Source organism: Syngnathus acus, chromosome 12 (genome assembly GCF_901709675.1).
Source record: "Syngnathus acus chromosome 12, fSynAcu1.2, whole genome shotgun sequence".
Taxonomy (NCBI): domain Eukaryota; kingdom Metazoa; phylum Chordata; class Actinopteri; order Syngnathiformes; family Syngnathidae; genus Syngnathus; species Syngnathus acus.
In genome coordinates this window covers 764,432-788,917 of record NC_051097.1, presented here as the reverse complement: position 1 = coordinate 788,917, position 24,486 = coordinate 764,432, and the positions used below count along the sequence as shown (strand labels likewise).

Below are 24,486 nucleotides of genomic sequence, written 5' to 3'. Positions count from 1 at the left end.
TCCGGTTTGTACATTTCTCAAGTAATTCAACTCATTCCAACATCTTTCTGCAGCATTCCCCCAGAAGTTATTCAGTTTCTTCACCTTCACACGCAATTTCTCCAGAAATTGCATTTTCTAGTTCTAAATATATTCTATATAATTGAAACATTTTTATCTATATATGTATTACATACATAGACAACCAGAACTGTGCCCACATTCTGTCATTCACACTTTAATCGTTTTTAGTGTTTTTCTGCATGATCTGCTGCATATGCTCGGGTAGCTACAGCCAAAATCTTATGATTTGATTTTTGATTGTTTCTACCAAGATAGGGGGAAATTCATTGTGGGAAACAAAATGCCGAAAGGATCTAGTCGTAATCTTGTAATTAGTGCCCACACTGCCCCTAAAAGGGCAAACACATGTAGGATGGACCACATTTATTTTAATTTGTTTTTTTAATTAATATTAGCTATAGTTTATTTTTGTTTTACTTAGTTACTCATTCACTTTCTGGTCGTTCTTTCAAGTCATACTATGGGTTTTCAAGGGTTCAGGAATTTCTGTCATACCAACACACATTTCCACTCCATGGCAAGAATTATGGTACCCAAGGTCCCATGTTAGCCCAGGACTAGTTCAAATAGAGTAGAAAAGACAAAACATGATAATCGATAAGGGTGACACCTATGTGGTTTAAGTGTAAAGGAGCAATGCAGCAAAGGTGTGATGAGCGAGAATGAAAATGTAAGAGACTGGCACTTATTTGCAATATCATTTTGTGCTTGACAAAAAGAATGATGTGTTCTTAAGTGTAGTATAGGCATGAGAGCATGTTGGTAAGTTTACGTAGATGAAAAAATTTCCTTTTTAGAAATGTTATCATAATTGTGGTTAGTTGTTTGTCAACCAGCCCTGTATTAAATCCATTCAACCACAATACATCGTCCATACTGATTGAAACCACACAAACATATTTTAACTGTGATCCAGATGTATACATTTATGTTTTGTTTATAAACATTTAATGTGAGACGCTTGAAACAAAATATGGATGAATTGATTGAACCATGAGGTCTTGCAATCATTTCAAAACAATCAAGTCATTACAGCAGGAAAAAGATGCATTTAATGACAACTAAGCCACAGCATTTAATTTCAAAAAATACAATGGGTAAATACTCTAGGAAGTATCCATGGTTTGCACACTTTCCTCCATCACATCCAGGTTCAGTGGCGTCACCAGTTTGGTCAAGACACCTGTTGTTCCCCTTTTGTACTTGTAGTCACCAGTTCTATTGGGGGGTAAGCATATGAACCAATTGTTTACATAATACAAAAACATTTCCATTCAAGTAAAAATAGAAAATGGTATTTCAGGGTGTTATATCATTTCAGAGAAAAACAAGTTTTCAACTTCATTATTTACACTGGTCAACATTTTTTGAGTTTTTATTCAGATGCACATAAAATTTGGGATGAATTACTTGTGCATATCTGGCTTTTTTTGTGTCTGACATGCTGAGAAAAATACATTTTTAAAAATCTGTGTAAAAAAAATACGATTTCCACGATTAAAATTTGCGTTTGCCCAGTATTTTTATAAATGACACCATCACACTATGTTGATTTTGTAAAACACACAAACATTTAAACATGACATGACAGCGAAGCTTATTCTGTTCTGACCTGGAACCTTTCTTGTTAGCCTCATCATGGGGTCGGATGTAATCCACCTTATCAGTGGTGATCACACACAGATCTATGTTGCTGCCAGAACCCAGATCATTGAATATTCCTGCAGCGATGGCATCACGCACGAGTGCCTTGGCATCCTTTTCCTACATAATGAATGCATTTGACCAATAACACCCACAACAAAAGTAGATTACCGTAATTTTCGGACTATAAATCGCAGTTTTTTTCATAGTTTGGGTGGGGGGGCGACTTATAATAAGTGTTTTTTTTCCAAAGATTCCCCCCCCCCCAAAAAAAAAAGTGAAACCGCGATAAACGAACCGCGATGAAGCAAGGGATTACTGTAATTTGAATTTCAAGTGACGTCAGCAGCGTGACGCGGCGGTTGTTTACATAAAGGACAAAGATTGATCACGGGATGACCGGCATCATTAGCGGCTTTGTTTCTAAGTGACACGGCGGACGAAGAGTTTGAAGGATTTAAGGATTTGGAGTGACACAGAAGGTTTGAAAAACTATTATGGCTTTTACGCACGCCCGGTCCTATTCTATGGAGCTCTCTTTCACCTCCGTGGATGGAAGTCTGGGGCCGGCGCTCGGCCGGGTGGCTGTCCAGGGACGGTGGATGGGGCTCGGACATGGCTTTTACGCATGCCCGGTCCTACTCTAGGGAGCTCTCTTTCACCTCCGTGGATGGAAGTCGAGGGCCGGCGCTCGGCCGGGTGGCTGTCCGGGGACGGTGGATGGGGCTCGGTCATGGCTTTTACGCACGCCCAGTCCTATTCTATGGATCTCTCTTCCACCTCCGTGGCTGGAAGTCCACGCCGCCACACGCCTGGAAGTTTGTTTTGTTAAATAAAGAGCCGTTTACCAAACCCACGTCTTTCCTTGTACTTTGCTACAATCTAGTGATATACTAGATCTGTGGAATAACGACGAGGCTGACGTCAGGGCACACGCGCGGCATTGTTGACAAAGGACGAGGAATTTGATCGATGGATTTAATGATTTAGAGTGCACAGATGGTTTGATAATACTATTGCTGATATAATAGTTATTTGATATCTAATTTATATATCGTTATATGGGCCTGTGGAATATTTTGAAGTGCAAGCGCCGTCAGCTGCGCGCACCCATTGTTGACAAAGGACGATCGATGGATTTAATGATTTGGAGTGACACAGATGGTTTGATAACATTATTGCTTATATAATAGTTATTTGATATATAATTTATATATCGTTATATGGGCCTGTGGAATATTTTGAAGTGCAAGCGCCGTCAGCGGCGCGCACGCATTGTTGACAAAGGACGATCGATGAATTTAATGAATTGGAGGGACACAGATGGTTTTATTAACGTGTTATTTATGTAATAGTTTTTTGAATAACTCTGAATGTTACGTCAGGGCCGTTCTCAGCTCTTCGTTTGTGTTTATGTCACGTTAGCATACCTATCGTTTAGCCTGTTGTTGCTCGTTCATGACTGTTCTTGGTGTTGGATTTTGTCGAATAAATTGCCCCCCAAAATGCGACTTATACTCCGGAGCGACTTATATGTTTTTTTCCACTTTTTTTGGCATTTTACGGCTGATGCGACTTGTACTCCGGAGCGACTTATAGTCTGAAAATTAAGGTACTTTTTTATTTGATGTAATTAACAATTGCTTGACTTACCTCCATATCAGGTTTGTATCGGTCTTCGAAAACTGCTATTGCAGCCAGGGAACCAGAACCTTGTAAAAAGAACATATGATGTTAACCAAAGGGGGATGGTTGAAGGGCAAGAGAAAGCATTAAAATTGCACTACAATACTGTTTGAGAAACATTGAAACCTATACATGAAAATCAGGGCTCCAGACTCACTTTATTAAAATCACAGTGGCCCCTAATCTGAAAGTTTAGGGCTGCAAGTAGAACATTGCAGGGTGTACATGAATCAGAATTTGACTTAAGATGTAAATATTCCGATTTCCACTCATTTTTAATCCATTATTGACGAATGGGGGGGAAATATGGAGCAGCTCTTTGACAGCAAAAAAAGATTTTTAAAAAATTCAAAAACTCGTATACAATATTCTGACTGCTGCCCTTTGCATCAATGAGCTCAAAAGGTGCTACACCGTTTCTGTAGCACTTTCAGCCTGACATATCTCCTTTACCATAAGAGATGTGCTTTGCTAAAAACTCAGTTTTGTCTCATCTGTCTTCAGGACATTCTCCAAAAAGCTTTGCCGTTTGACAGTATACACGATGGCAAATTCCAGTCTCACATTTTTTGGGGTTTGCTTTCAACAGTGGTGTCCTCCATTGCTTTGGCCCAATCAACAATGGATATTGCATTCTGACACTGATTGCCCTTTGAATTCACATGCATCTTCTTCTGTGGTTGTTACTGGTTACTATTCATATTATCCATCTCCTCAATTTGTCATCCATTTTCTTCTTGGAGCCAGGTAGGTGGGTAACAGTCCTGTGGACCCCAAACTTCAAAATGACGAGACACCGTAGCCAAATCATCAACCTGCTTGAGAATGGTGCTATAGCTTTCGCTTTTCACCTGCTTGGCTCTCATATTCTTTATCTCCTGATGCAACACACTTTCACTTTCTATGGTCCATGTTCTGTGTGGTACACTAGTGGTTGAACCATTTTGGAATAAGGGGATAGAATTTCACCACAAGCTTAGGGGTGCTGCCTGCCAGGCAAAAAAGAAAATCGTTATGTATATTGAGAGAAGCATAACACTTATTGCTTACAACAAAACCATAAAACCTGCTACTGATGGCTCATCTCGTAAGAAAATGTCACTTTGGCAAATTGTTTTCAATGACAGATTCATAAACCTATTGTCAATATTGACAATGCAGAATTGGGAGTCTACTGCCCAGGCAGTGTGGATTTTGGGGACATCTCAAGCCAAACAAGAACGCAGCTGAAGCGGTAGCAGCTTGCTCTCTTTATACAGTTATCGCGTGAACTCCCGTAATCTCGCCGGTTCAGCTGTCCGCACACGCACCACAAACGCACCGCAGTGGATGTGCATTGCAGTCGTACGTTCTTCCGTACAGACACAGCAACACATCCATTCCGCAGTCAGTGTGAATTAGGCGTTCACCACTGGCTGCTGTTGTTTTGTTTTGGGCAGCAAGTACTTAAATAATAGAAGGAATGGATGGGATAATAAATTGTAAAAAGAATCGTTTGTGATACCCCTAATCATGTCAATCAAGCACACAAACTGGGTGAGACCCTCAACTATGCTTACCTGTTAGAAAAACAATTGTTGACAAATATAACCATCCATGGGGTGAATGAGTCAAAAATGTTGTTAAAATCTCATTTTCACCCGATACCGAACAACTGCAAATTTTTGCCCCAATTTCAGGGATCAATGTAGGTCATAGTTCCTTAAATATATCTGCCTTTCACACATTTTAACAATTCATTGGCAAGTGAAATAGTAACAGCATTTATACAAGGGGACATATTCATGTTTCTGTTGTGGTTGTTGAAACTGACCCATGGTGACATATGGAAGCTTGTCTGTAGAGCCATGAGGGTAGATGCTGTAAAGATGAGGACCGTTACAGTCCACTCCACCAAGAACCAGAGATGCACCAATGTAGCCCTGATATCTGAATTGAAAAAAAGGATCAAAAACATCCGTATTTGATTCTAACGAGAGTTTGGTACACTGTATACAGTAATCCCTCGCTACTTCGCGGTTCACCATTGCGGCCTCGGTGCATGGTGGATTTTTATGAAAACAAATACTGTCAAACCTCGGTTTTCGAACGTCCCGGTTCTTGAACAAATCGGAATTCGAACGAAAAATTCGAGATTTTTTTGCTTCGGTTGTCAAACAAAAATTCGGAGGTCTAACCTCGCGAGATGAGCCGAGAGGACCCGAGAAAACCCGACCGCGCGGCCCGGATGCCGACTGACTCCGTTCGTTGTTATTGTATTTTCGTTACTTTGAGGATTGAATTAACCCAGTGCTTCTCAATAATTTTGTGTGATGCCCCCCCCAGGGAGAAGAAAACATTTCGCGCCCCCTCCATGTTATTAACATTAAAGAAAAACAAAATATAAATAAAAAAGAAAGATCAACTTACAATAAAGAATAACTATGAATAACATTGTTTTTTATTCTATAACAGAACATATTCAATGTGCATCACTTTCTTGCACTGAGCAATTTGGTACGCTGCTTTATATGATGCTTACAGTGCTTGCTGATTGACTGAAGTAGCATTCACAAAGTGGGATAATTGTTGGCAATATTCAGCCCGTTTTACGCTGAAAAACCTCAAGCATCTATCAGTGTGACTGGGGTGCAATGACTTTATAAGTGCCGCCTTCATTTATTTGGCTTTATACTGTCCGCTGCCAACATTGTAAGGCACCGTAAACACACTGGTCTTTCCTCGTCCCCCATCGTAGTCGCACTGAAGCCGAGCACTACGTACGCTTCGTCATATTTCTTTGTCTTAGCTTTCGTGTGACTCTCAATTCTCTTATCTTCGTCTCTCTCCGCCGTTCTTTTCTACCCTGTTCAATATTTTTCCATGGTGTCCCACTGCATTTTTTATCGCCTGCTCTGTCTGTGCTGTGTGTGCGTATGTTCCGTGCGCTCTACTCTGTAGAGCGAATACTCCTTGCGCACTCTTACAGTGATACCGCCACTCCCACCTACTGCAGGGGATGTCTAATTACCCTTTAATCTAGTACAGCCAAAAGAAAAGCATGTTCCCGGTGTCCCACCTTGGTATCGCACCGCGCCCCCCTGGCCCCACTATTTGAGAATGACTGTATTAACCCCTAATCATGCCTCCAAAGAAAGCAAGTGGGAGCAGTAAAGCCATCCTAAAACACAAAGACGCTCTTAAAGCAATGCGACAGTGAGCGCCCGGCGCACTGCAGTTGCGCGATCGGACCAAATTAAGCTCCCTGCGCACTGAGGTCCACTTAAATTTTGGAAAGTACATCAGAACTTTAAAAATATTTTCTAAATTTCAGCGACGGCTCTGTCACAATAATGCGACCAGCGCGGTGCAGTTGGGCAGTCGGCGGCGCGCTACAGTTGCGCGTTCATCAGTGCACTGCAGTTGCGCGATCGGACAAAAATTCGCAAAGGAAAAAATGCTTAAAAAAGGCGGGTTTTTTTTCGTCTTGGAACGGATTCAAATTTTTTTCCATTATTTGTAATGGGAAAAATAGATTTGGAATTCCGAACCGCCTTCTGGAACGGATTGTGGTCGAAAACCGAGGTGTGTTTGACGATCATTGGGACTTTAACTTTAACACACTATTGGCCGGTAGGAGACCAATGGGAACATGTTGATTGGTTTTATCTCAATCTCCTGCTACGCATCCCCTGCTCCATCACTTTGTTTGTGTCAGCAGAACAACAACCAAAAACAACACGGGCTCTTTATTTGGGGAAAGTTTAAAGGAAACAAGGAGGGCTGGAATGCCGGCAGAGCTGATGAGCCGGTCAGCGAGCTCGGGTTGTGCGTCATCGAAGCAGAAGTGCATAGCAAGCTTTTTAAAGCTATTTAAGAAAGTATTGCAATATACAAATAAAAGTGTTTAAAAGTATAATGAAGTGTTTAAAAATAAAATTATAAAAGTCTTGTGTGGATGCTCTTGCGCTGGGCTGCACTTTAAAATGGCGAGCCGGTCAGCAAGCTCGCGCCTTGCGGGTATCTCGTTACAGCGGGTCAGGCGTGCGTGTCAAAGCAGACAAAACGGTGAGGACTGATGATTAGCAGTTCCATATTGGCGACGCGCGCCTCAGTGGTATAGCGCGGAGGGTGCGTGAGCCAACCAGCAGGGCAAGAGCGGAGACGTGACACAGCCACGCACGAAGGAAAAATGCACCACTGTGCCGAAACTGTTGAGACAATGGCCATGAGCCATGATAGCGCGGGGTGTGCACTGAGGACAAGCGCTGGGTGCGCGGCTAACTGCCGCGCACGTAGGAAAAAAAGCACTGCCGTCCAGGATTTCGGAGAGCGGCCGGTAATGAGCACTAATAGGGCGGGGCGTGCCTCTGAGCAATGTAATAATGCCCTCGCGCTGGGCCGCGTCAGCACGCAAGAGCAGAGAGGAGCCAAACACGTTTACGCTTCAAAAAGGTTCATAAAAGTCTTGTGTGGATATTGTAATAATATATTTACTATTGTTTATTTTTATTTATTTAAGTAATAATAATGTTTCTGAAAGTCAATTTGACTTTAATTTTTTTTACAAGTGTTTAAAAAAATACAAAAAAGGGTTTAAAAAAACAATAAAGTGTATAAAACTACAATAATTGTTCGTAAAAGTCTTGTGCGGATATTGTAGCAATATATTTACTGTTATTTATTTTCTTATTTATTTAAATAAAGAATGTTTATGAAAATCAGTTTGACTTTAAAATGTCTACAAAAGTCTTTAAAAATATAAAAAAGTGCTTAAAAGTACAATAAAGTTTTAAAAATACAATAAACATTCATAAAAGTCTTGTATGGATATTGTAACAATATATTTTCTGTACATCGCGGGTTTTCACCTATCGCGGGTGGTCTTGGAACCAATTATCCGCGATAAACGAGGGATTACTGTAACGATAAAGCCCATGCCGGATACCTGAAAAGCATTTGCTTGAACATGCGGTTAGCGGTGGCCACACGTGGCAGTCGGCCTGTGGAGAGGGCGTGTAGCTCCAGATTGGAGGAAATTATCTGAGTGGTCATTTCTGTGTCTGCAGCTGTTCCTGCTCCACAACAACTGCATAAGAAACATTAGACAACAGGCTGACGTTTCATTTCAGATGTGACAGTAAAGGGGGAAAAAATGCTCATTAAAGGCCCCATAAAAACAAAATACATTTCCCGTTAGATGCATGAAATTGGTCAAAATAACTTCAGGTTGTGTTCAAGTTTGACATCAATGCAGTTTGTCGACTATGACATGCAATAGACGATGAAATACAAAAGACAAAAAAATAAGCCACTCATATTTAGATGTCACTGTGACCTAGGCTACGTTCACACTGCAGCTCAATTCCGATTATTTTGCGCATACGTGACCTGTAACAGATTTTGTCTGAATGGTTCAATTTCATGTTTGTTTTTTTAATCCGTCACTTTCATATGTGGTATAAGATCAGATAAGTAGAGCTGTAGTCAACTCAAAAAAACCTTGGTCAACTTTCAGTTGTCCAACTTTTCAACCATACCATTCACCACGGGAGCATTAAAAAAAAGCCAGTTATCTAATTTAATTGAAGTCAGCTACAGCTCTCAACCCCACTCCCCCCACAACGTTGAATGTCATGTTCTGCACGACAAACCCGTCAATTGCACTGGTAATATCATGTTTCTGTTTTTGTGTGCTAGGAGGCTGATCACTAGCCTGTAAGAGTCAGATTGATATGTGAATCCCTCTTTGGAGTTCATCACAGTATCAACCTGGGATCACTCCACTGTGATGTGCTCTGGATGAGAGGGACAATTTAATACTTAATACTCTAAGATGATTGGGCAATGGTGCAGCTTGCCAAACATTTGTGTTAACCAATGACAGCAACGGAAATCCTAATCTTCAAAGTCCTGAGTATCCTTTTTCAACAGTGCATAATGTGATCAAGAAGTTTGACAAGCAGGGAATTGTCAAGAACCTGCCTGGACGTGTAGAGAAGAAAAAAGTTGATGACTGAAGTTTGGTGGGAATGGTTGAAAAAAACACCACGTCAAACATCCAAAGACCTGAAGGCCAACCTGAAAAAGTCTGGGATCATGTTTTCAACATGTACTATATGTAGCATACTGAACCAAACAGGGTGTCATGGCGTCAGACACCATTCCTGAGGCAAGCATATAAAAGGAATGACTAAACTTTGCCAATGAGTACCTGGATAAACCACAATCCATTGGGGAAAATGTTTTGTAGAAGAACAAAACAAAAATAGAGCTTTCTGGCTACTTATGCAAAAAATGAATGTATGCAAAATACGAAAGGGTATCAATATCGATGAGCAGGAATGTACTTTCTTAATAATTATGTTGTGATGGACGTCATCTCTTTTTCTCCACCAGCATTAAGACCTGCAGTGTGAACTGAGCTATTGTGGCATTTTTAGTTAGCTGACTGCCCACAAGAAAACAAAGATGGGTCATTAATTCTGCATAAACGCAGCCATTATTGCAATGATTCAGATGATGACACTCAACCTAGTCTCTTAAGCCCTTACCATTCCTGCTGTGTGTGTTAACTGCTCACTGAGCCCGCAGATATAATTGAGTCACCTTGTGGCTACTTGCCCGGCCATGTGATACACCATTTAAAAAAACTGAGCTCCTGGAGAATTTGAAAAATAACATTTTAAGATATACAGTATTCCCTTGCCACTTTGCGCGTCACCTTTTGCGAATGCGTTACTTCGTGGGTTTATAAGTGAGAACGACGTTTCAGCGCGTGGTGTGCCTCTGACAACAGCCGGCCACACGTGAGGCAAGACGCACCAACCGGTGCAGAAGGAGTCGAGACACATGACAATATCACGTGTTTGTTCTTTAATTTACTGTAAAGGTACAATACATGCACAGAACAGCGGTTAAGGGAATGGGAAAGGTTTTGTATTGGGGAGGGTTTAAACGCTTTAATATTGTGTACTGTACCCCAATGCAACAGGAGATTCATGCACAACCGTGATTCACTTTGGTTTTGTTATGCATGATGTCCCCCAGGTTAGCATAATGTGGTATTTCTGAAGGTGGACACTTTTCATGCTTGACAAGAAAAAACACTTCTAATTTACTTGCATTACACACATGCCCCCTAGCGGGCAACTGGAAACACTACATGTTGGAAATGTCATTTCATCCATCCATCCATCTTCTATACCGCTTGTCACCATGGGGGTCGCGGGCGTGCTGGAGCCTATCCCAGCAGCCATCAGGCAGGGGGACACCCTGAACTTTTTGCCAGCCGATCGCAGGGCACAAAGACGAACAACCATCCGCACTCACACTTAAGAGGCAATTTGGAGTGCTCAATTGGCCTACCAAGGAGGAATTTGGAGTGGCCGGAGAAAACCCGCATGGGCATGGGGAGAAGATGCACAGGGAGGGCCGGAGGTGGAATTGAACCCGCACCCTCCTAACTGTGAGGCAGACGTGCTAACCAGTGCGCTACCGTGCCACCCGAAATGTCATTTCAATGTGTTCAAAATATATATACACCGTTTCTACTTTGCAGAATTTCATGTTTCACACAAAACAGGAATGGTGAGGGGTTAAAGCATTAAAGTCTAAACCCAATCACTTACTAAATATTAGGTGAGATGTAGTGTATCTTGGAGCAGTTCTTGTCTGCCACTACCATGCCCTCAGTGGCTCGAGTATCAGCTCCAAGGACAACGCCATCCTTAAAAGTGAATGACAAAAGTTTTCAGTTCTGTTAATCCATCACTGGTGGTGGTGGGGGCCAGGGGATATGTATGTAGCATAAACAGGGATGTACATTCATTTTTTGTGTAATTCCAAGAGGTCAACTTGGAGTGGTTTCATTTACATATCAATATATAGCATGATAGGCACTTGATCAATAGAAATTGGACCCGATACAATTTGATAACTTCTTTCTAATGAACGGCCAAACAAGTGTAATACATAGCCATATGCACATGACAACATAGGCTGCGCTGAGATGTATCAGTCCGCATAGGAAAGTAGGTCTAAACCAGGGGTGGGCAAACTTTTTGACTCGCGGGCCGAACTGGGTTCTAAATTTGGACCGGAGGGCCGAACCAGGAGCAGATGGACGTAGTGTTTGTGTGAAGTAATATAAGCGACCTGTAAAGGTCATTGCATAAAAGATTTTGGCCTTTAGTAGGTAGTAAAGCATGGATATTCCAAACAAGTTTTTTGAAAACAAATGCATTTATTAACAGCATTAAAAAAAAAAATCACTAAAAAACTGCTATCAGTGATTCTCATAAAATACGACACTATTATTATGAATAACAGTCTCCATCACTTCAGAGCCTGCAGGTCAGATTAATGAAAAATGTTTATCTTATGAGATCACATCAAACAGCAAACATTCTGACCAAATATATCATCTTGAAGAATCGGTGAAAGCATACATCCAAATAAAGTAATCAAAACGGCAACACGGTGAGGGGTATCTGAACATCAGAGCAGAGTTTTAACTCACAAACACCTGGTAACAGAGGTGAGGAAACGGGAAACACTTCCTTAAAGTAAGCCTTAAGAACTTTACAGGTTAAGATTAGTCGCAAACAGGTGGTGGGTGCATCAATGTCCTTGAGCATCCTGCATTGTTTGAAAATGAGAATGGTCGCTAGTTTCAATCCCTGCTATGTGTACAAATCATATTCAAAATGCATTTTTTTACAACAAACTTGAGAGCGTCCCCTTCATTTTCAGTGGGAACAGTGTTGTTGGTCTCCCTTTTTTGCTAGTGCATCATAGTCTGGAGTAAAAATTGTTGTGGCCATTCTTAGGAGAGATCCGTTTACCTCAATCTGTGACGGGTTGATGTGGCTGAACGTCACGTCGCGTACATCGAGCCAAATTGGCCACTCTTTTAACATTCGGCACTCACTTCTTTTCTTCGGGCCACTCATTTTAATGGAAGGATTCCAGGGGAAGGTTTGTGGGTGGCTTTAGCGTCAAACTGTATCTGAAAGCTCAGCGAGCGAATTACAAGAATGCTGTCGTCACAGCCCACGCTCTAAATTCGGGACTGATACAAATAGACCGCGAGCGCGCCATGTCCGTACTACTGAGTACGTACGTACACGCACTTGTGAGTGTGCACCGAGCTTTCTGACACGGCTTCCGGTAGTAAATGCGCAGGCGAGCGGTTCCCCATCTACTGGGGAAACGCAGTCATTGCAGGCAAAATGACAAAAAAAAAAGTTTAATACTACAATTAATTCAGGGTTGGCGGGCCGGATTAAACGGTCCCGTGGGCCGGATGTGGCCCGCGGGCCGTAGTTTGCCCACCCCTGGTCTAAACACTACAATGTATACACCAAATTTCATGTTTTCATGAATGTTTAGACCAGGGGTTCTTAACCTTCGAATGATTCCAGACCCCCAATGGATTGTCCAATATGGTACCATACCCCCTTCACTTGACTGTTGAAATAATTATTAACCCTAACCCTAAAAAGAAGAGCAAGAAAGAAGAAAGAAGAGCTTTTTCCCTCATATTTACTTGCCTTATTATTCCTTCTGTGTTAATATTTTCCTTCGGGGAGGATGGGTGTGTTGTGGTGTAGTGAGTGTGATGCAGGACAAAATAACTGCTGTGGTGTGGGAGTGAGGCGTGAATATGAATGTTGTGGGTGAGGGGGCGGACGGCTTTTTGACGCTACAGCGATGTTGTGGTCAGTTATGCTGCTTGTGGTCCTGCCAGAGCTCAGCTGATGGCCACAACACCCACTGCCTGTGCCGTCAGTGCTGCCAACTCTACAGATTAATCGTTAGGTCTGCAGATTTTTACGTTCATTTGAGATTGTCAGATTTTAACTACTTACAAGCATAACGACAGTGAACAAGAACATAAGCATAACTAAAAAAAAAAAAACCTGTGAACCAGGGCTGTGGACTCGGTCGGATTTTTGCACCGAGTCCGGCCTCTTGACCATGAGTCCGAGTCCGAGTCCGGCTGTCCATTTTTTCTATTACCGTTTTTTTCCATGTATAATGCGCCCCCATGTATAATACGCACCCTAAAAATGGCATGTTGATGCTGGAAAAAAGCCTGTACCCATGTATAATACGCGCCCAATTTTTTTTTTTTTTTTTTTTTTTTTTAAGTCCCAATGATCGTCACACACGCAGGGAGGATATGGGTCCCATTTTTATAGTCTTTGGTATGGTCTTAACTAGGCTGGATGTATTTTTTTTATTGGCGTGGATTTCTCCGACTGCCCGTAAAGGCACCACCGCGATCAGATGAAAAGAGAGGAAAGTGACGTGCGGACATGTGAAAAAGGCGGCTCTGTATGGGAGAGACGTTGAAGAGGAATAAAAACACCCTTGGAAACCAAAACTTGCCCCTCGTCGTGACTCGGAGCCGCAACGAATGTTTCGGATTTGTGTAGGGTACATTGTGACAGCAAACGAGCAGGTGATCGAGCAAGCGTCTGATACGAGAGCATTGCGTTTGTATGGAGCGTGTTTGAAGTGAACAGCAGAGACGAAAGGAACAAGGCAAAGTGTTGTGAAATAAAATATTACCTGTAATACGCATTTTGTTATTTGCTGATTGTATTAAACTATCACATTCATTGTCAGTCAAGAAGAGAAGAGGACTATTATCCCTTCTTTGACGAAATGACCAGAGCACAGTACAAACACACTATTGTCGGTCAGTCCTGTTGTTGGTTTTGTTGTACCATGATTTTCTTAAAAAAAAAAAAAAAGAAAATTAAAAAAAATTTGTACCCATGTATAATGCGCACCCCAGATTTTAGGACAATAAATTAGTTAAATTTTGCGCATTATACACGGAAAAAAACGGTAATTCATGTGACTGCTAAGTCTTTATTCAAGGCTAATTTAGATCAAAATCTAAATAATTACAACAGTTTTGTGATGGCTTTGTCTTTATTAAACATATAAACGAATACAATAAACAGATACTTTCAAGTTTTAATCTTTAATTACACCATTATAGCTCAGACATTTATCTAAACACAAATAATTAGTGACGACCCCTTATTTGGAAAGCGAAAAACCTATGTCGTACGGCGTCAGCACTATGTTGTTTTCAATAAAAACATGAAGAACTCACGTTTGCGTCAGTCAATTTTAATTTTTATAAAAGATTATTCTCATTTGATGTCTTTAAATTCATCCGCGTTCTGCCATTGAAGCGGGGTGCATTCAAAGACCAGTCGTACAGACGGAACACTCATTCACTTCACCAAAACGCAACAATATAATTACGTGAGCTCTTTGCATAAACCTCGATGCAAAGAAACTCCTCTTTTTGGGTACAGGCTACAAGGAGCATATATTACAAAGGAGACTTTATACTTAATTGTGATCATCATTCATCCATCCATCCATCCATTTTATTTTATTACTCAGGTATTTTCAAAGCAAATTAATATTGTTGCATTTATTAATTTGCTTTAACATGACAGCGCAATATAATTAAAAGCTGACACGATAGCAATGTCAAACGTGTTCATTTAAGAAAAAGCCACACACGTTTTGTGATCAAATCTTTCATAACGAGAATGATTTGAGTGAATTGATTTTACCATTTTTATCCCCCCTCCCCACCATCTGTCACTTTGCTTGGGACAAAAGGAGCCTTCAGAACTGAAATTTCTTCTCAATTATTCATTCAAATCAATTCACTCAAATCATTCTCGTTATGAAAGATTTGATCACAAAACGTTTCCGTCTGTACGACTGGTCTTTGAATGCACCCCGCTTCAATGGCAGAACGCGGATGAATTTAAAGACATCAAATGAGAATAATCCTTTATAAAAATTAAAATTGACTGACGCAAACGTGAGTTCTTCATGTTTTTATTGAAAACAACAGTGTTGACGCCGTACGACATCGGTTTTTCGCTATAATTCGGTATAATTCGAGGTAGTCCACCCTCACCCAAAGTTAAGGTTTCATGGGAATATTATTGTCATAATTGTCTGGACCATATATGATAATTGTTTAATGGTAGTTATTGATAGATCTCGAAGATGTCAAGTTATAGGTGCATAAGACTATGTTGTTCATGCATATAGCACGTTCATTGTAAGAGGGGAAGAGATGTTGTGTATTTTGGGCTAACTCAAATTCCGTAGTAGGAAAAACCCCGGAAGTGGGATGGGCATTCTGTGTTGTTCTGGTACGCCCTGTGAACGCACTGTGAGTAAGGAATAAAGCAGTTATCATTCACGTCGTTGTCCGACCTATTCTTGCTATCTAAGAACCTGGAAAATAGTAAGGATATAACATATATCACGTGTCATTACGACAACTTTGGTGGAGTTTTTACTGCTTCTTCCAACTCCTACCGCGCTGACTGTAACCTGACACTCTCTGGCTGCATCTTGCCTCTTTTTTTTATTGTCAGACTCGGTCAAAATCAGCACAGAGTCCGAGTCCGGCAAAAATGACCGAGTCCGACCGAGTCCCCGAGTCCGAACCGAGTCCACAGCCCTGCTGTGAACAATAATAGGTACAAAATAGAAGAAAATAACGAGAGATACTAAAAAAATACCTGATTACGAGAGATCGAGTCCCATACCCCCAGCATTTGGGTCCCATACCCCCAAGGGGTATGGATACCCCCGGTTAAGAACCCCTGGTTTAGACCATCAAAATCTGCTCTTTTTTTTTTAAGCAAACACAATGTCTTCTCCAAATTTTACACATTTGAAAAGAGTCCAGGCTTGAAGGCAAATATGAACTTTTTCACCCAAGTTGTAGCGCAACAGAAAATAAATGTATTATTGTTTTCCCTAGAGGGTTAAGCAACTTTACTTATGATTTGCTAGGAAGAGTGTTTAGGCCACTCAGATAAGGTTTTATTTATTGTATTTTTTTCTAGCGGGTTAAGCAGATCTTCTTATGATTTGCTAGGAAGAGTGTAAGGGCCAATCAGATGAATCTTCTAAAACAAGTGTGTAAAAGTATGACCCTGTAAATCTGCAAAAATGGAACAACATTGGACATTCAAAAATTCATAACTCTTTTCCTGTTCAATTTAGATGATGGCGGCAGATAACTTTGTTATACGTCTTGGGGTGCTACACGTCCCAACCAATTTTTGTAGGCCTACGGACCAGGATCTTTTTTTTTTCCACTCCAGGTGGCGCTAGAGAGCCACTTTGTTTCATCGTTTGTGAAGACTTCAAAATATTCGGAATTTTTACCATGGCTGATGAGTGTACAAAGTTTAGTGATTTCATGCATGTTTTTGGAGAAAAATAATTGTCCATAGGTGTGATTGAGAGCGAGAATCTAACAGAACCAGTTCAAAGGTGAAATGTACCCAACTGTAGTCATGCACTACAATTCTGTAATGTCCTAGAATGCAAATTCTTCATTCGGGGACCTTTATCAAACATGAGATTAAAATGTGATTAATTAGACTAATTAATTACATATCCCGTATTTAATTATTATTAATCATCTATTTTCTGAACTGCCTATAAGGTGACTGGGGAGGGTGCAATAAAATTGTAGTCTGCGGCGGCTCTGCGCATTATTGGACAGCAGTTTCGGTGAAGTCACATAATCTCATTCAAATCCGTAAATTATAAATCCATTAATATGCCATGCCAAATCAAACAAGTGAACAAATTATGGCTCATTCGTGCCCAGCACTAGCGACATGAGGTTTCTCTGTCACTAGTACTGGGCACATTTCTGGCCAGGTTTCTCTGTCGCACCGAAGAGCGCGTGCTTCAATATGCACAAACTTCAATCGTAGGTCATTGCATTCTTGGAGGTCACCAATACATAGCACCAAAAGCACACGTGCAAGTGTGCGTGCCTGTTCTTAGTCATTTATCCACTTACCTTGAACACCACACCGCAGATAGTAGTTCCAGTTTTACGAGCAGCAGGCAAATAACAGCCAACTTCATTCGCTTTTAATGCCAGGAAGCCATTTCTACAAAATAAAATAAAAAATATATATCTTAAAAATATTTTTTCCACTTATGATACATTTGGATAGAAGAAGCAAGTCAAAGCACTTTACCAAAAAAGCAAGTCAAGTTGTTTTGCTTTGTGTAAGCAAGTGAAAGGTAATATCATAAAATATTTACTTATAAAGTTATATTATATAAAGTTATAAAAGCACAACATACTGTATGCTGGAGTGTTGCTCAAATGTTTTTCACTGATCAAGAAAAATATAGCTAATCATTCTAGAAATTAAATGAACACAATGAATGTATGCATTTCTAAAATACAAAAAATAAAAAACAGCAAATTAAAAGAATGATATACAAGCATGTAAATATATTTTTTACAGTATAATCACTGCTCTCCTAAATAAACGCTAAAGTTAAATAAGTCTCCCTCAAACCCCACCCCACATGTCCAGTAAATGTGCTCCGGCCAGCACTCACGCTCTTATACTGGTGAATAGTGTGGTTTGTGAACGGATAACTTCCTTATGTCATTGGTTCTTTTTGCAATTCAATTGAGTGCAACCGATGCGCTATGACAAAACCTCTCGTTCACGAATGAGTCTGAGTGAACGACTGAACGGCCTGACTTTCCCGCTTGCGAACGAGTCAGTGATTTACCTGCCTTTCCCAAGACTCAATGGATAAGTTAGTGAATGTGTTGCATCTCCAGGAGTGAACAATTCAATGACAGAAGGAGAACTATACAGGCCAGTTCAGTCTGTAAACGTAGATTCGCCAAGAAAGAAAGGGACATCTCACCGAAAGAGTACTCCTTTCGTGCTGTTCGCTTTCTCTAAGCTAACAGCTAATATTGCGCCCATCCAAAAACTGGAGGCAACTTGCAAGCGTATGAACAAATGAAGCTTGTGGCAGACTGACAGTCTTTTGCCTGCACATGAAGAGAGGTTTATGTTCCCCCCAACATTATTACATTTATTCTGTTTACTGCAATTTCACATTATATTGCTGGTTTGGCCATTTTTAACATGCACACAACGTACATGAAAAGGCTGACTCATCCTGTCTAAAACTAGATCATCCCCGAGGAAATATAGGGAACAGGTATAAAAAGGATTAACTGTTTTTATAGTCTGTCGTTATGTATTATGACATGTCAATTCACAGCTAACGTTGCTTACCTTTTACAGTTCTCAAAAGCGAATCCACCAAGGGTTGACAAGTTAGCCGCAAACGTCGCCATCTTCGTGTTGCTCTGCCGAATGGCGACAATGTCTTCTTCTTCCAGCAATATGCAAAATTCATAATGAGGCTCAGGCACATACCGCCACCTACTGTACAAAGTGTCTAGTATCCATGTCTTCGGCTTCTTCCTCGTCGTCTTCTTCTATGAAACAAAGGCGGATTGTTGAAAACAACCAGGTGCATACCGGCCCCTGTACAAGATAATAAGTCATAATAAATTTGGTCATAAATTGACCCGCTCTGTGACATATAGAGAATTTGCTCCCGATACATTTTATTCCTGCTGGTTGTGTTATTGTGGGTAGAAATGCCCAGGATGCATAAGTTACGAACCCTTTAAGTACCCTTTGAGGTTTTGTTTCTGCTCTGTCACAGAAAAAGACATAATAGTTTAATAATAATAATGTAATAATTTGTTCTTTGTTGGGGCCGCTCGGTAGCGCACTGGTTAGCACGAGTGATGTGCATTCCAGTTCTTTTAGGCAAACTGAATCTTTAGAATCAGTTCACTCAAAAGATTCGTTCAAACGAATCGTTCAATGAATCTTTTGTTCAGACAAGTAAAAAATTTAAGATGTTACCTGCATCTGAGGAACACTGGAGACACAGTCGAAACGATCACGCAGGTAACATCTTAAAATGTTTACTTGTCTGAACAAAAGAATCTGCAGTACATACATTATCTGTCTTATTGGAAATCTACATGAAAATACAACATTCAGCCTGTGCTCCTGAGTGACAAAATGTTGGTGATGGGCGTGAACACCTGAGGGCATGGCTCATGGACTACCTGATGGGCAGACCTCAGGACGTGCGGATGGGAGACTGTACGTCAGGCATGGTGAGGAGCATCGTGGGAGGACCGCAAGGAGCGGTGCTCTCTCCCCTCCCTATTCACCCTGTACACCTCTGACTTCTAGTCCAACTCTGAGTTCTGCCATGTGCAAAGGTTTGCAGACAACTCCGGTATTGTTGGCTGGATTAGAGATGGACGGGAATAGGAGAACAGGGGCCTGGTCCGGCATTTCGCCGGCTGATGTGGCTCCAACCACCTGCACCTAAAACACCACCAAGTCCAGGAAAATGGTGGTGTACTTGAGGAGGCCCAGGCCTTGTCCTGAGCCAGTAACTATCAATGGAGACTGGGTGGAGATAGTGCAGACCTGGAAATATCTTGGAGTGTTGCTGGACAGACGACAAACTCAATTGAGGGGTATTCCAGAAAGCGGGTTATGTGAAAACTCTGAGTAAGTTAACCCTGAAACGAGGGAAACTCTGAGTTATCCGTCCCAGAAAGTGAGGTAACTTAAACTCTGGGTCAGTTACTGCGATAACTTACTCTGTGAACATAACCTGCTCGCTGGCAGGCTTACTGTAAGAGACCCAGAGTTTCAACCTGTCTCCTCCCACACAAAGAAATCAGTTAATCATGGATTGGCTGTTCATTCAAAAATCGATCGACATCGAAGCCATAACGATTCGAAACAATTTACGTCGCGAGAGTCTTCCGACACAGATTAGACGTTTGATCATTTCTAGCAGAATATCTTTTCAAACGCTACCGCTTTTCTGTGAACAATATAATTTATCTCAAACTTTTCCAGCTGTGGGATGCCTGATGGTGTAGTGGTCTTGTGTGCAGGCACCATGAGTTCGATTCCCACACACCGCAGACAAGCACTTACATCAGAGCAAACTACAGGACTGTCTCAGAAAATTAGAATATTGTGATGAAGTTCTTTATTTTCTGTAATACAATTAAAAAAACAAAAAACGTCATACATTCTGGATTCATTACAAATCAACTGAAATATTGCAAGCCTTTTATTATTTTAATATTGCTGATTATGGCTTACAGTTTAAGAAAACTCAAATATCTCAAAATATTAGAATATTTCCTCAGACCAAGTAAAAAAAAAAAGATTTATAACAGCAAAACAAAATCAAACATTTGAAAATGTCCATTGATGCACTCAGTACTTGGTTGGGAATCCTTTTGCACGGATTACTGCATCAATGCGGCGTGGCATGGAGGCAATCATCCTGTGGCATTGCTGAAGTGTTATGGATGCCCAGGATGCTTCAATAGCGGCCTTTAGCTCAGTTGTCAAAGTCAAAGTCAGCTTTATTGTCAATCCCTTCATATGTCAAGACACACAAAGAAACCGAAATTCCGTTTCCTCCATCCCACGGTGACGAGACATACAAGTAGGCGACACAAAACAAAAACAAGAAGGCACAAACCATAAATAATAAATAATAAATAAAATAAAATGAGCGATGAATAAATAATAGACCAATAACCCATTAAATAAGAGGGGCAAAACCGAGCCAGTGTGCATACAGCAGACAGCAAGAACAGGACGCTACGCTGAAAGGGGGAGCGAGTTCAGGATCCTAACAGCCTGGAGTACGAAGCTGTTGGAGAGTCTGGTGGTTGTTGGGTCTGGTGTCTTTCAGCTTCACAATACCCCACAAATTCTCTATAGGGTTCAGGTCAGGGGAATTGGCAGGCCAATCGAGGACAGTAATGCCATGGTCAGTACACTGGTGGTTTTGGCATTGTGGGAAGGTGCCAGATCATGCTGGAAAATGAAATCATCATCTCCATAGAGCTTTTCAGCAGACGGAAGCATGTAGTGCTCTACAATCTGCATTTACTCTGGACTTGATGAAACACAGTGGACCAACACCAGCAGCTGACATGGCTCCCCAAACCATCGCTGACTGTGGGAACTTCACACTGGATTTCAAGCAACTAGGATTTTGCTCCTCTCCAGCCTTTTCTTCAGAGTCTGGCGCCTTGACTTCCAAATGAAATACAAACCTTGCTTTCGTCTGAAAAGAGGACTTTGGTCCAGTGCTTCTTTTCCATAGCCCAAGTCAGACGCTTCTTCCGTTGTCTTGAGTTCAGAAGTGGCTTGACCATGGGAATACGGCTATTGTAGCCCATTTCCCAGACACGTCTGTGAACAGTGGCTTTTGATACAAGGACTCCAGCTTCAGTCCACTGTCTTTGAAGCGCCCCCAAATTCTGGAAGCGACTCTTCTTCACAATGCTGTTAAGGCTGCGGTCATCTCTCTTAGTTGTGCAGCGTTTCCTGCCACATTTCCCCCTACCAACAGATGTTTTGTGGATGTGCTTTGAACAGCTTGCTCTTTGAGAAATTTCTTTTTGTGTCTTATCCTCCTGATGGAGGGTGTCAATGATGGTCCTCTAGACAGCAGTCAGATCAGCAGTCTTCCCCATACTTGTGATTTAGTTTACTGAACCAAGCTGAGTGTTTTTCAAGGCTCAGGAAGCCTTTGCAGGTGTTCTGAGTTAATTAGACGATTCAAGTGATTAGTTGAATACCCTACTAGTATACTTATTCATGATATTCTAATATTTTGAGATAGGATATTTGAGTTTTCTTAAGCTGTATGCCATAATCAGCAATATCAAAATAATAAAAGGCCTGCAATATTTCAGTTGATTAATAATGGATCCAGAATGTATGATGTTTTTAGTTTTTTAATTGCATTAAAAAAACCTTATCACAATATTCAAATTTTCTGAGACAGTCCTGTATATGCATGCATGTTTTTTTTTTGTTTTTTTGTTTTTTTCAAATGGCATTTTCTTGATAATATCGGGGATGTAGAGCATTACTTTTTTTCTGTTTTTATTTTCTGGAATGCCCTACCGATTGATATCAGAACTGCTACCTCAGTAGAAACATTTAAGACACAATTAAAGATATTTTTATGCCATGGCCTTTAATTAACCTGTGGTGGCCGACACGGCTGGAGTTTGTGTTTTGTCAAGAAGAGGGATGCCTCCCGCGTGGACAAACTAGTGAGGAAGGCAGATTCTGTTGTTGGCACGGAGCTGCCTGATCAAGCACTGAGCCGAAACCAGATTAAGGCTCATCTCATGTTCTGTGGCAGAACAGCGGGTGTTGGCCAGGATGCTGTCCATCAAAGACTTTCCCGTCCACCCGCTGTACAGCACTGCCTTAACTTCTCACGGGAGTTAGGGGTTCTTTCATGGTCATGATACTGTTTATTTGATCTATTTAATCAATTATTAACCTATCTGAATAATCTGATTTACTCTCTTCCTCGCTTTTGTCGTCGTTTTTGTCGTGTCTGATGTTTATCCCTCTCGCTCCCGCTCACACAACTTCTTTTCAGTGGCCTTCTTAATACCACACAAACCTAATATGTGGCTTGTTTGTGAAAGTCATGCTGTGATTTTGATGAGCCGAAACCAGATGGTGGACAGCAAAACATGATGTCATACCGCTTGGAGAAAGTGTCTTACCATTTACTGATTTTCTCAATTGATTCTTTTCACCCATGACATATTCAAGATTACTTACATGAGCAACCATGACTACAGACCTCTCTACTTGAGTCAGATTCCATGACTTTCAATGAAATAGTTCTCAAAGTGCGTTTTGACTCACAGAATCAATACGTTTGTGAGTATATGCTTCAATAGGAGACTTGGATTCTCGCTCGCTCTCTGGCTCTGTGTCTGTGTCTGTCTGTGTCTGTCTGTCTGTGTGTGTCTGTCTCTGTGTGTCTGTCTGTGTGTCTGTGTCTCTGTCTGTGTCTCTGTCTGTGTGCGTGTGTGTGTGTGTGTGTATGCTCATTTTCAACTAATAAAATTTGTACTCTTCATCTACTGTTGCCGTAGAAAAATTACAACTCACGAGATCTTCCGAGACTGGAACATAAACATCAATCACCCCACACTGGTGACAGTCTTGGCTTGTTATGCAGAGATTTAAAATAAAATTTAGATAAAAGTATCATGGCGAGTGGTCTGTTCATTCTTTCATGAGAAATCAGAAACAGGCTTAATATGGTGAAACAAGACCATTATATTGCTAAGTTCAAAACAAACTTTAAAAATGCTTTGTTGCGCTACAGACTGAATCCTTGTTCACATTTCATATGCATGTTATATTTTTTATATTGCCCATATTTTGAATTCTTAGATCGGACTTTTGAGGGGCTGTGTGACTTTTTATTAATTGAAACCAATTCAATAAAAAATGTCTGCATCGCAATTAAATATGTAAATCGCTTGACAGCTTTAATTAAAATAAAACAAAAATATCAGTTAAAAACTAAAAAAGGTGCACTGGGGCCTTACGCACCAGTTCTTATAAAATGTGCCGTAAATTAGGAAAATATTTAAACAGGATAGTAAGTAAAAATAAAAAATAAATTTCACAGTTGAAATACACAACCAGCAGTCATCAGATTTATTAGCAATTTGTTATAATTCGTGGTGAGAAATTAATATATATTGGAATTTCATATTCGTGAGTCGTCACCTTACCGTGGTGGAGGGGTTTGCGTATCCCAATGATCCTCGGAGCCATGTTGTCTGGGGCTTCATGCCCCTGGTAGGGTCACCCATGGCAAAAGGGTCCTAGGTGAGGAGCCAGACAAAGCACGGCTCAAAAAGCCCTTTATGACGAAAAAGAAATATGGACTCAGATTTCCCTCGCCCGGACGCGGGTCACCGGGGCCCCCCTCTGGAGCCAGGCCCAGAGGTGGGCCTCAAAGGCGAGCGTCTGGTGGCCGGGCCTTCGCCCATGGGGCCCGGCCGGGTTAGCCCGAAAAGGCAACGTGGGTCCCCTTTTCCATGGGCTCACCACCTGTGGAGGGGGCCAAAGGGGTCGGGTGCATTGTGAGCTGGGCGGCGGCCAAAGGCAGGGACTTTGGCAGTCTGATCCCCGGCTGCAGAAGCTGGCTCTTGGGACATGGAATGTCACCGCTCTGGCTGGAAAAGAGCCCGAGCTGTAGTGCGAGACAGAAAAGTTCCGACTAGATATAGTCGGACTTGCCTCCACACACAGTTTGGGTTCCAGTACAAGCCCTCTCAAGAGGGGCTGGACTCTCTTCCAC

At 41.3% G+C, this 24,486-nt stretch overlaps 1 protein-coding gene and 1 long non-coding RNA gene across 2 annotated transcripts in view; one reads left to right on the top strand and one right to left on the bottom strand.

Annotated features, from left to right (window-relative positions):
* Positions 1–24,486, top strand: part of LOC119131444 — a 546,859-nt gene that overhangs the window by 477,743 nt on the left and 44,630 nt on the right. The window lies entirely within an intron of this gene.
* On the bottom strand, positions 1,093–18,658 carry psmb7 (proteasome 20S subunit beta 7). The gene is made up of 8 exons (XM_037265902.1): positions 18,516–18,658; positions 17,258–17,351; positions 11,004–11,101; positions 8,321–8,461; positions 5,207–5,322; positions 3,361–3,419; positions 1,676–1,827; positions 1,093–1,281 (listed from the first exon to the last, which is right to left on the bottom strand). Exons 1-8 carry the CDS (start codon positions 18,575–18,577, stop codon positions 1,170–1,172), a joined length of 834 nt encoding a protein of 277 aa, XP_037121797.1. The 5' UTR covers positions 18,578–18,658; the 3' UTR covers positions 1,093–1,169.

What these genes read in the sequence shown, in the direction of transcription:
- psmb7 (XM_037265902.1), bottom strand. Translation starts at nt 18,577, where the DNA reads ATGGCGACGTTTGCGGCTAACTTGTCAACCCTTGGTGGATTCGCTTTT. An exon ending in TTCAAGCAAATGCTTTTCAG is followed by an intron (nt 5,323 to 8,320) that starts GTATCCGGCATG and finishes TTTTCAATTCAG; the next exon opens with ATATCAGGGCTACATTGGTG. An exon ending in GCTAACAAGAAAGGTTCCAG is followed by an intron (nt 1,282 to 1,675) that starts GTCAGAACAGAA and finishes ACCCCCCAATAG; the next exon opens with AACTGGTGACTACAAGTACA.